Raw genomic sequence first — 12,393 nt, forward strand, 5'->3', positions numbered from 1 at the left:
GCGCAGGCGTGGAGCGAGGCTTCCCGGGACCGAGGCGTGAGAGACCCAGGGCGCGTCCGCCTGGAGATACAGAGACCTTGGGATACGGATCCAGCACCCCGTGCCCGGCTCCCCGGTCTCTGCCCGGGACCCCGGCCCCCTCTGCCCTAGGCCGGGACTTGGAGCGCCCTACGCACACACCTGCGCAGCTCGGAGCGGTGGGGCAGGCGTGGAGCGAGGCTTCCCGGGACCGAGGCGTGAGAGACCCAGGGCGCGTCCGCCTGGAGATACAGAGACCTTGGGATACGGATCCAGCACCCCGTGCCCGGCTCCCCGGTCTCTGCCCGGGACCCCGGCCCCCTCTGCCCTAGGCCGGGACTTGGAGCGCCCTACGCACACACCTGCGCAGCTCGGAGCGGTGGGTGGTGGCGGAGGAGGCCTGGATGGGAGGAGGCCGAGGGGACCCGGGCTCCGTCCTCCTGGGCCTGCTCCTTACCCGGAGCTGGCTTCTCTTCAGAACAACAGAGACAGTGAACTGATTTCCTAAGGGATGCAGCGTCGGAAGAAACCGGCAGTGTAGACTCAGCATTGGCACCAAGTAGGTGCTTAATGAATACTATTAAAGCAGCAAGTAACAGTTTGGAGTATATTAATAGCAGTTCATGGTAATTGTCACTTAAGATGATAAGTGGCAACGTGCTAAATGTTTTGAAAGCGTTTTCTCATTTCATCTTCACTTGGGCCCAGTACAATTATGTTATCCCCATTTCACAGAGGAAGTAATTGAGGCCCGTGAAGGTTAAATCCCAGGGGAAGGACTAGATCAACACAGCTAGGCTCAAGCCCAGAGAGGCGGCCTAGAGGTCCCTTAGACTCCCTGGGTGCTGCCCCGAAGGCAGTGACACTCAAATAAATCCGATCTCAGTGAGAGACTGATTATTTCTTCACAAACAGCCCCAAGAGGAGTCTCCTGGTCCCTTGCTCTAATTAGATGATCTTCCCTCACTTTGGCCTCTGCAGACCCTCCCGACCCACCCCCAAACCAGGGATTTGAATCCAGGGCTTCCCCCACTGGGCCACATCCCCAGCCCTTTTTAATTTTTTATCTTGGCACAAGGTCTTGTTAAGTTACCCAGACTGGGCACACACTTGCAATCCTCCTGCCTCAGTCTCCCAGAGTGCTGTGGTTACAGCCATGCACCACAGCACCCAGCTGCCTCTGTGTACATTTTGAGTCTGAGACAGTCCAGGGGTTCAAGTCCTGGCTCTGCTGTCCTCTCTGTGCAACCTGGGGACGGCCACTTCTGCTCTCTGGGCCTGTTTCCCTCTCTGCAAACGAGGAGAATGATTTAAAAATCAGGTTCAGGCTGGGGATTTAGCTTAGTGGTTCGGCTGCGTGCCTTGCGAGCACAAGGACCCGAGTTCGATTGCCGTTACCAAAAGATAAATAAATAAATAATTTAAAATCAGGTTCTGTCTTACTGAGTTATTGTGAGGATTGGATTAAATTCCTGGGAAGCGCTTAGAGCACTGGCCGGTGCTGAGCACAGTAATCACTAGTAAATAATATTCATTTGCTCACTTGACCTTTAACTGTGTTTGACAAGTGAGGAAACTGAGGCTCAGAGAGGGCAGCTGCCCTACCCAAGATCACACAGCCAGAAGTGTGAGGAGCTGAGCATAAGGGTGCCCATCTGAATCTAGAACCCTTACTACTTTAACCACCACTTTGAATGCTGGCAGCTGTGAGGACCTGGAAAGTCACTGCCACTGGAGTGTAGAACCGTTGAGAGAGGCCGTCTTTGGGGAGCTCCTGGTCTAGTGGAGGAGACATAATAACCGAAGAAGGGTGCATCCTGGGACCCTCACACTAGGATCCAGGCCAGGAAAACAAGTGCAGGTGTGTTTATTTTTTTTTTTTTTTGGTACTGGACATCGAACTCAGGGCCTTGAACTTGTGAGGCAGGTGCGGTGCCACTGAGCTAAATCCCCATCCCACCCCTTTTTCCCCCAGGTGTGTTTGAAAAGGAGCCGCGGAGCATCTTCCCTGAGCAAGTGATGTAAGACCTGAGGGAGGAGGAACAGGGCAGGGGAGGGCGGGGAGGAGGCGGGCACTGCCCCCGAGAACCCGCAGCCCGGGAGGCCCGGCCCGGGAGGGTTAGCACGTGACTGCCCGGTGTGCAGCGTCACAGGGGTGACCCTTGCTTTGGTCATCGCTGTGTCCTTTCTGCCCGACCCAGGGGTGGGCACGTGGTGGGTGCCGCTCGGTGCTGCCGTCTGAACAGATGAATGAGGGCGGGAACCAGGGGTGGGCACGTGGAGAAAGGAGCGGGTGCACAGATGTGTTCATGCGTGGACGGGCGGACCGAGGGATGCTGCAGCGTGAAGGAGAGACGATGACGGACTGATGTGAGGCTGGGCGGGAGGTGGCTGCACGGTGACGGCACGATTGTACGGACAGACGGACGTCGGGGGAATGAACGAAGGGCTGGAGGGATGGGTGCTCACCAATCCTACTGACTCACACTCGCGTGCCCGGAGATAAGTGGAGATGTGTGCAAATACACCGTCATCTCTCCTGGTGACCCCACGGAGAGGCAGACACTGAAAACAGGTCGGCCGTGCTGGGCAGAGCCCGTGCACAGGCAGGAGGGAAGGTGGACCCCCAGGCAGGGCCACTGTCACCACTGCAAGGCTGGCATCACTTGTGGGACTAGAGAAGATGCTGAGTCAGGGATGTGTGTCCCAGGCTGGGCACCAGGCCAGGGAGTGGGGCAGGGACGGCCCAGGGAGGACAGGGTGGGTGGCAGAGGAGAGCAGGAGGGCCGGACAGAGAGAGACAGGCAGAGAGAGACCCGGAGAGACGGAGCGGGGGTGGAACAGCGAAGGAGCACACATTTCTTCAACTCCGCAGGTCCTGAACTTCCGGGAGGCTGGGAAGGTGACACCAGAGGCCAGGGGTGATGGGGGCAAGTTCCTGAGCAAGGGAGCTAAGGTCTGGGAAAGGAGCAGAGGAAGGGACAAAAACACTCCTGCTAGGTCAGAGAAGGCTTCCAGGAGGAGACCTGGAGCTCCTTATTACCTAGGGCGTTTAGCCCAGGAAGAGGTGGCTCCCTCTGCCATCCCAGCACCGGGAGGCTGAGGCAGGACCATTGCAAGTTTGAGCCCAGCCTGGGCAACTTAGTGACTTAGTGAGATCTTGTCTCAAAAATAGATGGATAGGGCTGGGGATTTAGCTCAGTGGTTCCACCACCTGCCTCTCAAGCACAAGGACCCGAGTTCAATCCCTGGCACCAGAAAAAAAGAAAAAAAAAGAAAAAAGAAAGAGAAAGAAAAAGAAAAGAAAAATGATAGATGATAGATAGATAGCGGCGGGCCTTTGAGTAGGAGAAAGGGGAGACTGGGAAAGGGTGTGACAGAGGCAGAGGATGGGTGGGCTGCCGAGGGGCCAGTTAAAGAAGCAGCTTCCTGAAAGGGGCTGCAGAGAGGGAAGAGAGGTGCACTGGATTGGGGGCGAGGGCTGAGAGGCTGTTGGGGCCCTGGGGAGCCACGGAAGGCCCTGGGCAGGCCACCCCTGGGTGTGGGAAGATCTCTCTGCAGCTCCACCGGCCTCCAGGGGAGGGCGTGGGGAAGAGCAGAGGGAGCAGGGAGCAGCAGGAGGGGAGAGCTGGGCTGAGTGGCTACGAGGGGTGTGCACCTGTCCTGCCCGGGACTGGCAGCCAGAAATGGAGGAGGGCAGCTGATTGGGAGAGACAGAGGCATTAACAGGCGGGAAGGGAGCTGCAGCCTCAGCTCTGAGCAGCCCAGCAGCTTCTAGTTGATTTCCTCAAGGACTTGTGTAGGGCTGAGTTTAGGAATGAATTTGGGCTTCAGATGCCAGCCACCGTGGCACACATCTGCAGTCCACCCCCACCTACTCTGGAGGCTGAGGCAGGAGAATCCCCAGTTCGAGGCCAGCTTGGGCCACTTAGAGATCCTGTCTCAAAATTTAAAACATAAAAAGAGCTGGGGATATTGCTAGTGGGAAGGCCCTGGGTTCGACCCCCAGTACTGGGGGGGAAAAAAAGAATCGTTTAATTTTACTAGGCACAGCTACAGCGACAGACAGGTCAGAGGGAAAGCTAGGGTCTAGTCCAGCCTCCTCATTTAGCACCCGCCTACTCACCTCCCCTTCACTCCGCCCCCCCAGCCCAGGCCCCTCCCCCCAGGGTACCAGGCGGCAGGCCCCGCCCACCGTTCCCTCACCTGGGGAGAACCCGGTTTCTGTTGAGACTCCCCTGCCTGATCACTTCCGCCTGACACAGGGCTGAGGAGGGCAAGTGGGGAGAGCAGGGGGCAGACAGGGGAGAAGAGGGACGGAGGCAGGGGCCTGGGAGGACCGGGCGGAGAGGCAGGGAGACGGAGCGAGGGAGCGAGGGTTTCGGAGAGGCGGCAGAGTATGAAGGGAGAGAGGGGCTGGGGAAACTGAGGCAAGGCTAGGAAGATGGAGAGAGGAAGGAGAGAAGCGAGGGAGAAGAGGGCCGAGAAGGCAAGGAAAAGCCAGGAGGAGAGCTGGCGAGAGAGGGCGGGCGGGATGGAGGCCGAAAGCCGGGGAGAGATTGGGGGAGAGCGGGGGAGAGAAAGGGGTGGGGAAGCGGCCTGGCGGAGCCGGGGGGAGCTGCGGGCAGAAGGCGGAAGATGGGAAGGAAGGGACTGGGGCGCCCGGGACGACCTCAAGGTTAGGGGGAGCCGAGTCTCCACGGGCTCCCTGCCTTCCATTTCTCTACTTCCTCCCTGGGGCATCCGAAAGGAGGAGAGAGAAGGATCTGGGAGGAGAAGCTGGGGTGGGTGGCCCGTCCTGAGCCCTCCTTCCCTCCCCGCTGAGACATCCCTCGCCCGCCTTCCCAGGATGCAGCCAGAGGTGGAGCTCCTGGGCTCCCCCAGCCTGGGCAACCTCAGCACGCACAGAGAGGCAGGTACCGAGGAGGGCAGATTTCCTTCACCCACGCACTGAGTGGGAGCCTGGGCCCTCGGGGAGCCCTGGTGGGTCCCTCATATTCCACAATGAGACCCTTCCCTCACCCCCGTATTCACCAGGTTGCTGGACAAGGGCCCCTGGGACCTCAAACTACATTTCCCATGAGCCTCTGGAGTTCCCCGGGCAACACTCTGGGCCCAGGACTACATTTCCTGTGAGCCTCTGGGCCCTTATCGACTGTGAGGCCATTTTTCTCCTAGACACCCTCCCTGTCTCTGTCGGCCACCCTGAGCTCAGCATCCTCCCGTCCCCTCCTCTCTGGTTTTCAATTTTCAGATGCTCCCACCACCCACCCAGTCCCTGAGCTGGGCCCACCCTTCCACCCACAGCCACCTCCCTGCTGTGTGCCCTCTGACTCCTCCTGCCTCGCCCTCCTTTTCTGTGCCCACAGCCCTGGCTGGGCTTTTGTTCTGTGCTCACCTTTTCCCTGGTCTTCGGCACTGACCCAGGCTATCAGTGCTCACAGACTTCCTGGCTTCCCCTTATACCCAGGGCAGTGTCCCAGCCCCTCGGCCTGGCTCTGAGGCACAGTGTGGCCTGGGCCTGGGCCACAGACCCTGTTTTCGCTCCGTGGCTTAGCATAGCCCACTCAGGTACTCAGCATTCTCAGCAGGGATACAAGGGACCTGACCTTAGGTAACAGTCAGCTGGACTTGGGGTAAAAAATAGAAATGCCATTACCTCCTCCAAAAAGAAGCTCAGAGGTGTGTGAGTATAGGGTGTAGGGGTTGGGTTTGGTTGAGTCAGTAGCTCAGGGATGCCGTTAGGACTCAGTTTCTTTCCATCTCCTGACATTTTGGCTTGGGATATGTCATCTTTGCGTACCAGCTTGCTTACCTCATGATCACAATATGGCTGCCACAACCCCATATTGTTATAAGTTCATTGTTAGAGCCCCCAAGTGGTGTCTCCTCACATGTAATTAATTGGTCAGCATTTACCCACCCACCCACCTGTATCTGGCAAGATGAATAGGATTATAATTATTTTGGTCAGGGGTCCACAACTTCGACTGTTCTTAAAAACATTAACCAACCCAACCCATATCTAACTTCAGCTCAGACCCACTGAACAAGAATCTCTGGGATCGGGACCCAAGCATCTGCATTTTTTTTTTTTTTTTTGTATATTTGCTAGGTGATTCTGATGCAGGAAGAGTTGGAAAGCAGCTGGTCCCAGCGGTACACACCTGTAATCCCAGCACTCTGGTAGGCTGAGGCAGGAGGATTACATGTTCAACCCCAGTCTGCACCACTTAAGAGAGAGACCCTGCCGCAAAATAGAAAATAAAAGGGGTTGGAGATATAGGTCAGTGCAAAGGCCCTGGGCTCAATTTCTAGACCAGACTACCCTAACGAAGGCCCCACACGTTAAGCATAATTTACATACACTCCAGCAAAGTGGCTGTTTGTTCATTTCAGGTTTGCTGTTTTCTTTGTGGCATTTGGGAACCAATCAAATTTTTAGTTTTATCTGGTTGGGAACTTAGACGGAGGCCCTGAGAAAGCCTGTGAGCCGCTAATGGACAAGGAGGGAGCCTGTTCTCAGGCAGGGAGGGGCCGCGAAGCCGTCTCACAAACAACTCACAATGCGATGTCACCAAGTGCTCTGCTGTTTGGGGTCGAAAAGAATTTAGAGGTTCCTGCCAGTGACCCTGTTGTGATGCCCTGTTGCCTTGACATTGGCTCATATGGCTAAGGCCTTCTCACCATGCCGGCCTCACTGTGGGACTCAGCCAGCCCCCTCCGCGGCTGCCAAGAGTTCTCAGAGGGGTAGGGGGGTCATTCGTCTTCCTAGCATCGTCCAGGCCAAGCAGGTGCCCCGGCGATGCCGTCACAGGTGGACACTGTTGCCTCTTAATTACTCAACTAGCACTGACTTTCAAATTATACTTTTATTAATTCAGTTACACATAGACCTGTAAATGAAGGTGTTAGAATTGCCACTGTCATTTTTTTTTCTTGTACTGGGGATCGAACTCAGAACCTTGTGCTTTCGAGGCAGACTGTGGCTCGCTATTGCACTTTGGAGACATTTCTTATTCCTTATTATTAACCCTGGGGGTTGAACTCAGAGACTTTGCACTGAGCTACAATCCCAGCCCTTTTCTATTTTTTATTTTGAGACAGGGTCTTGTTAAGTTGTTAAATTGCCAGACTGGACTCAAACTTGTGATCTTCCTGCCTCAGCCTCCCACAGTGCTGGCTGACAGGCATACGCCACTGTGCCCAGCTGTCATTCACAGTTTTATGTCCTGATGCCTCGCTTCAATAACTAACAACATTTTGCTAATCTTATTTCACTTAGACACCCCACCACCACTACCAACACATAAGCTTTTGGGGGACATTCTATAGGACAAATTTGTTTTAAAGAAAACTTCAGATGGCCAGGCATGGTGGTACACACCTGTAATCCCCGCACTGGGGAGGCTGAGGCAGGAGGATCGCTGTGAGTTCGACCAACCTGGGCTACATAGTGAGTTCAAGGGCAGTCTCAACTATAGTGAAACCTTGTCTAAAAAAAGAAAGAAAGAAAGAAAGAAAGAAAGAAAGAAAGAAAGAAAGAAAGAAAGAAAGAAAGAGAAAGAAAGAAAGAAAACAGCAGGTGTAATTTCATATTACCCATAAACATCAGCATGAGTCTCTAATTACTAAGGATTTCAAAAAATCTATACCCCTGTGCCATAACATAATTACACCTGATGAAAAGAACAGTTATTCTTTTTTATTTTTCTCCCAGTACTGAGTATTGAATCCAGGACCTTCAGACTAAGCTACTGTCCCAGCCCTTTTTTATTTTTCATTTTAGGACAAGGTCTTGTTAAGCTGCTAAATGGCTCAGGCTGGGCTCAAACTTGTGATTCTCCTGCCTCAGCCTCCCAGAGTGTTGGGATTACTACAAGTGTGTGCCACCAGGCTCAGCAACTATTATTCTCGAATATCATCTGATACCTACTCCATACTTAAATTCCCTACTTGAGTCAGAAATTTGTTTACAATTTGTTTGAAACAGGACCCAAACCGAGGCCCATGCATTGCATTTAGTTATGCCTATTCAGGTTTTATTCAGGAAATACTTACTGTTGACCAACTAATGCCCAGCACCGGCTAGATACTGGGCTGAAAGTGAGGCCTCTGCCCTCATGCTGGTCACTCCATGTGGGAAGACAGACTGGGACCAACACATCATAGAAAGAGGGTAGAGTTGCAACTGTCCTGAGAGCCAAACTTGTGAGAGGGTGGTTGGTGCTGTGATCCAAAAGAAACTCATTGGTGGAGACCCAGGGAAGCTTGATTTACTGAACGAGGGAGAAGAGAGTCCCTCATGGAGGCACAGCATGTGCCAAGGCCCTGTGGCAGGAGGGACATAGAGAGTTCAGGTCATAGGAGAACGGTAGTGCCTGGTCAGGCTTAAGACATCAGCAGGTCTGATGCTGTGTAGTTCTGTGGGCCACAGAAGGACCCTGGGTCTTCTGTATCCAACAATGAGGCGAACTTGGAGGGCTCTTGGGAAGAATAGGAGGGTAGGAGCAGACCTACATTTCAAAGTATCACCTTGGTGGGAAGACTGGGTCAGGAAAGATGGCTGTTAGATGGCTGTTGTTCAGCAAGGGTAGGGCGAGAGGAAGCAGCCTGGAGAGACTGAATATGCATTTTTGGATCTGGATGCTTTCATTCTCATCCTGATTGTATCATCTGGGGCTGTGTGACCTTGGGCAAGTCACTTAACTTCTCTGTGCTTCCCTTTCATCATTTGCCAAGTGACACGGCCTCAGTAGGTCTTATTGAGGATGGAATGGAATGTGCTTTTAAAAGTGCTTGACACGTGGAAGAGCCCCATAAGCCCATAGTGGTTACTATTATTGTTAAGTGGACAGATGTGAGAAGGTGGCTGGTATGTCTGAGGGATTGGGGGGGGCACAATAGCCAGAGCACACAGGAACTGAGTGCTGGATTGCATGAGCTGGCAGTTAGAACTGTTGCCAGCCAGCCAGTGGCCACAGTGAGGGCAGCCAATGCTCTGTATGTATGTCAAGGGTGTTAGCAAGGACGCATCACCGGAGTAGGGCTGGTTTGGGGGCTTGGGCTCTGGGTAGCCCGGCTTTGTTCTGATATTGGCAGGAGAGCAGGGCTGGGGGAGGGGCAAGTACAGCTCATGCCGTGGTTAAAGCACCTCTGGGCCAGGTGGAGCTCTCTCCGAGCCAGGCACACAGAAGTTCTCCACACCGATCAGGGTGTTTGATCATCTTTGTGGTTTGGGTGGTGTCTGTTTCTGTGCTGGGATGTGATGTGGGCGTGGTCCTGTCTTGGTGCATTGTACAAAAGTGCTTGTGCCTCAGCGGAGAGAGAATCAGGGTCTGGCAATGGCTTTTTTCTCATCCTATATAACAAAAAGACCCCCACCCAACACGAACTTGAAGATAGAAGCGTATTTGTCTTATGTAACGGGAGGCAGGTGGTTGTTTCTGGACACCTCGATTCCATGAAAAGACTCAGGGACCCAGGTCCTCCCCTGTTGTTGCTCAATGTATCCAAACATGGCGGGTTACTACTGCATGCATGCTGCAGCCCAAGAAAAGGGGCAAAAGCCCCCAAGACAAGCAGTTTTCTTTTAAGCAAATGATCCCAAATTTGCACCCCACACTCACTCTGTTAATACTCCATTGGTGAGCGTGTGGTCATACAGTCGTACGTAGCTGCAAGGGAGTCAGAGCAGCTGTGTGAGCTGCAAGGGAGATCAGGCGGCCGTGGGCTGATATAATACTAGGACCGGAGGGGAAGGAGAACTGGCTTAATGGGGTCACTACAGTGGGTCCTATGGGACACATAGATTAGCCAAGAAGGGGTCACATTTTAACTATCATCATCAGCCAAGTTCCAATGAAGAGAGTGGTGGAAAAACTTCCAATTGGACTCAAATACAGTTTCTAGAGGGAGGAGATATTGCTGTCGTGCAGGAGCCAGGCAGAATGACTGAAGGAGGAAATAGGAAAGAGCAAGTCCCTAGCTTCCCCTTGCCTCACAGTCACCTTCTGGTGCCTTTTTCAGACAGAGCCTGACAGAAACCCAACTATCCAAGCAGCAATGCGGTCATGAGGATCTCAGAGATAGAGGAGGGTGGGACGCAACAGCTGGCCTGTGAGCTACTCTAGGCGGCATGGACAACACAAGATGACACCCATCAAGCGGAAGCATACTGAGGACTGATAGTGTGTTCTGTCCTCAGCTGCACTCCTGGTGGACATGGAGACCACGGAAGAGATGCCAGCCCAAGACCTGGGCAGGCCCATCAAATCCTCGTGAGTGGCCCCTTGGTCCCATGACTTCTGACCTCCGCTGCTCCCCTAGATGTGACAGCAGTGACTCCCGACCTTGGAGGACGACCCTGTCTGTCACTTTCTCTCAGGAAGCAGTGCCTGCAGCAGGTTGTTGCAGAATACGAGGCTCTGGACAGAGAGCTGCCATGCATACGGAAGTTCTCTGCCCCGCCTGCCTCCCAGCCTCTCTGCCTTTGCATGGAGACATCGGTGAGTTCCCCCTCTTGTGGCCCCGTGGTCTCTGTGCAGCTCGAGGGCAGGGAATAGAAAGGGTGCGGGTTTGGGATTGAGGTGGGCAGGGTCTGCCGGGCTATGTGGTTTACAGCGGTGGGCTTGGCACTGGGACAGTATGCTGAAAATTGACTGGATTTGTCAAAGGACCGGTTACCCAATTTATCACTGTTCACCCCAGCAGAAACTGAGGAGCAGAGAGAGGGAGGCTAAGGACAAAGGGGTCCTGCTGATCTTTGCCAGGAAAGTCTGCAGTTTCACATGCAACAAAAACTCTCAACGTTTTGTTGTTTTTGAACCCAGGGGTGCTCTGCCACTGAGCTGCATCTCTAGCCCTTTTTATTAGAGACAGGGTCTCCCTGAGTTCCTCAGGTGGGACTCCAACTTGAGGTCCTCCCACCTAACCCTCCCAGGGCGCTGGGGTTGATTACAGCTGGGGTTTAAGGCTGTGTCTTCAGAGCCAGGGCATCAAGGGCTGAGGCTCCCTGTCCCATTCCCCCAGGAGGATTTTACCCACCTGGAGGTACTAGAGGCGCTAGAGGCCAAGTTACCTGGGGCCATGGAAAGCGGGCGAGTGAGCAGCATCCGCTTTGAGAACATGAACGTCATCTGCGGGACCGCGGGCCGCAGAGACAGGTGAGCCGGCACAGGGGGCGGGGCCTGGAGGAACCATAAGGCGGGGCTTAGGGCGCGTGGCCCTGCACGGGCCCTCGAGAGGGCGTGGCCTAGGGCAGCTAAAGAACAAGACTGGCTTCTGCTCGCTAGGGGCGGGGACTGAGTGGGCGTGGCCGAGAGCGGTTTGTAAGGGCAAGGTGGGCGTCCGGGCGTTGAGGGGAGGTGCTAGACTGGGTAGGGAGCCCGAATTCGGACCAAGGAGTGGGCTTGGCGCCAGGAAAGGCAGCTATGAGGGGCAGAATGGGCCGAGCACCTAGTAGGGCCAGGGTAGGCTGTGATAAGGAGGGAGTGGTCCGGAGAGATCGCGATCACGGGGCAGAAGCAGGCTGAGAGCGAGGGCAGAGCTGGAAAGATACGGATCCGGGCATATGTTGACCTCCGCACGAGGGCAGGGCTGGAGTGTTAGGGACGGAATGGCCGGAATAGGTAACTGGGAAGACGCTTGCCAATCCAAGGCAGAGCTGAAGCAAGTTCCCCCTCGCAGGTGGCTCATCACGGTCGCGGACTTCCAGACGCGCTCGCGCCTGCTGCGCTCCGGGCTCAGCCCCCGCGGGCTCGCGCACCAGCTCGTGCGCCACGACGACCTACAGCTGGGTGACTACCGCTTGCACCTGCGCCGAGCGCTAGTCCGGCGGCGCATGCTCGAGGCCCTAGGGGCGGAGCCAACCCAGGAAGACTGACGCAAGAGGGAGGGTGGACCCGGACTGCGCTTCGCAATACGCCCCTGATGGGGCGGGGCCTGACTTCGCGGGGAGGGGAGGGGGCGTCGCCTCCCAGGAAGGAGGCGGGGCCGGCTCGAGGGGGTGGATACTGTGAGTTTAATTATAAAGAATGACCTGGTACAAAAGCCATTTCTCTCTGCAAAATCTTGGTGGGGAGTCCGGGGAAGGGAGGGGGTGGGGGGTAGACACGCACCCCCTTATTATAATCCCGCCTCCCTAAGCCTCCTCCAGTCCCTGAAAATGGTCGCCTGGGTTCTGATCCCTTGGAGGAACTGAGGCCATCGGAAGGGAAGACCTGGGCGCCGGACTTTGGACACGTGCAGATTACAGCCGGCCTCAGCGAGAACCAGACGTCCTCATCCGCCCCTCCTCGTCCCCCTCCCACCCCCCTTGGAAGACAATTCTCAGGCTTTTATTTCAGGTTTTTTTTCTGGATTTGTGTGTGTGTG

The 12,393-nt window shown here is 54.9% G+C and overlaps 1 protein-coding gene across 1 annotated transcript; it reads left to right on the plus strand.

Moving 5' to 3' along the window:
- The first annotated feature begins 4,202 nt into the window (after positions 1 to 4,202).
- On the plus strand, positions 4,203 to 11,962 carry CUNH19orf81 (chromosome unknown C19orf81 homolog). Its single transcript, XM_010640650.3, has 6 exons — positions 4,203 to 4,294; positions 4,867 to 4,934; positions 10,226 to 10,298; positions 10,406 to 10,526; positions 11,050 to 11,183; positions 11,707 to 11,962. Exons 2-6 carry the CDS (start codon positions 4,868 to 4,870, stop codon positions 11,900 to 11,902), a joined length of 591 nt encoding a protein of 196 aa, XP_010638952.1. The 5' UTR covers positions 4,203 to 4,294; position 4,867; the 3' UTR covers positions 11,903 to 11,962.
- Positions 11,963 to 12,393: the final 431 nt, after the last annotated feature.

The sequence above is a fragment of the Fukomys damarensis genome, unplaced genomic scaffold (assembly GCF_012274545.1).
Source record: "Fukomys damarensis isolate Sample0158 unplaced genomic scaffold, DMR_v1.0_HiC HiC_scaffold_19, whole genome shotgun sequence".
In the NCBI taxonomy this organism is placed as follows: Eukaryota; Metazoa; Chordata; class Mammalia; order Rodentia; family Bathyergidae; genus Fukomys; species Fukomys damarensis.

Excerpts from the sequence above, each read along its gene's own strand:
- CUNH19orf81 (XM_010640650.3), top strand. The coding sequence starts at position 4,868 with ATGCAGCCAGAGGTGGAGCTCCTGGGCTCCCCCAGCCTGGGCAACCTC. Across the intron at positions 4,935-10,225 it reads CAGCACGCACAGAGAGGCAG|CTGCACTCCTGGTGGACATG; the intron begins GTACCGAGGAGG and ends TTCTGTCCTCAG. Across the intron at positions 11,184-11,706 it reads ACCGCGGGCCGCAGAGACAG|GTGGCTCATCACGGTCGCGG; the intron begins GTGAGCCGGCAC and ends TCCCCCTCGCAG.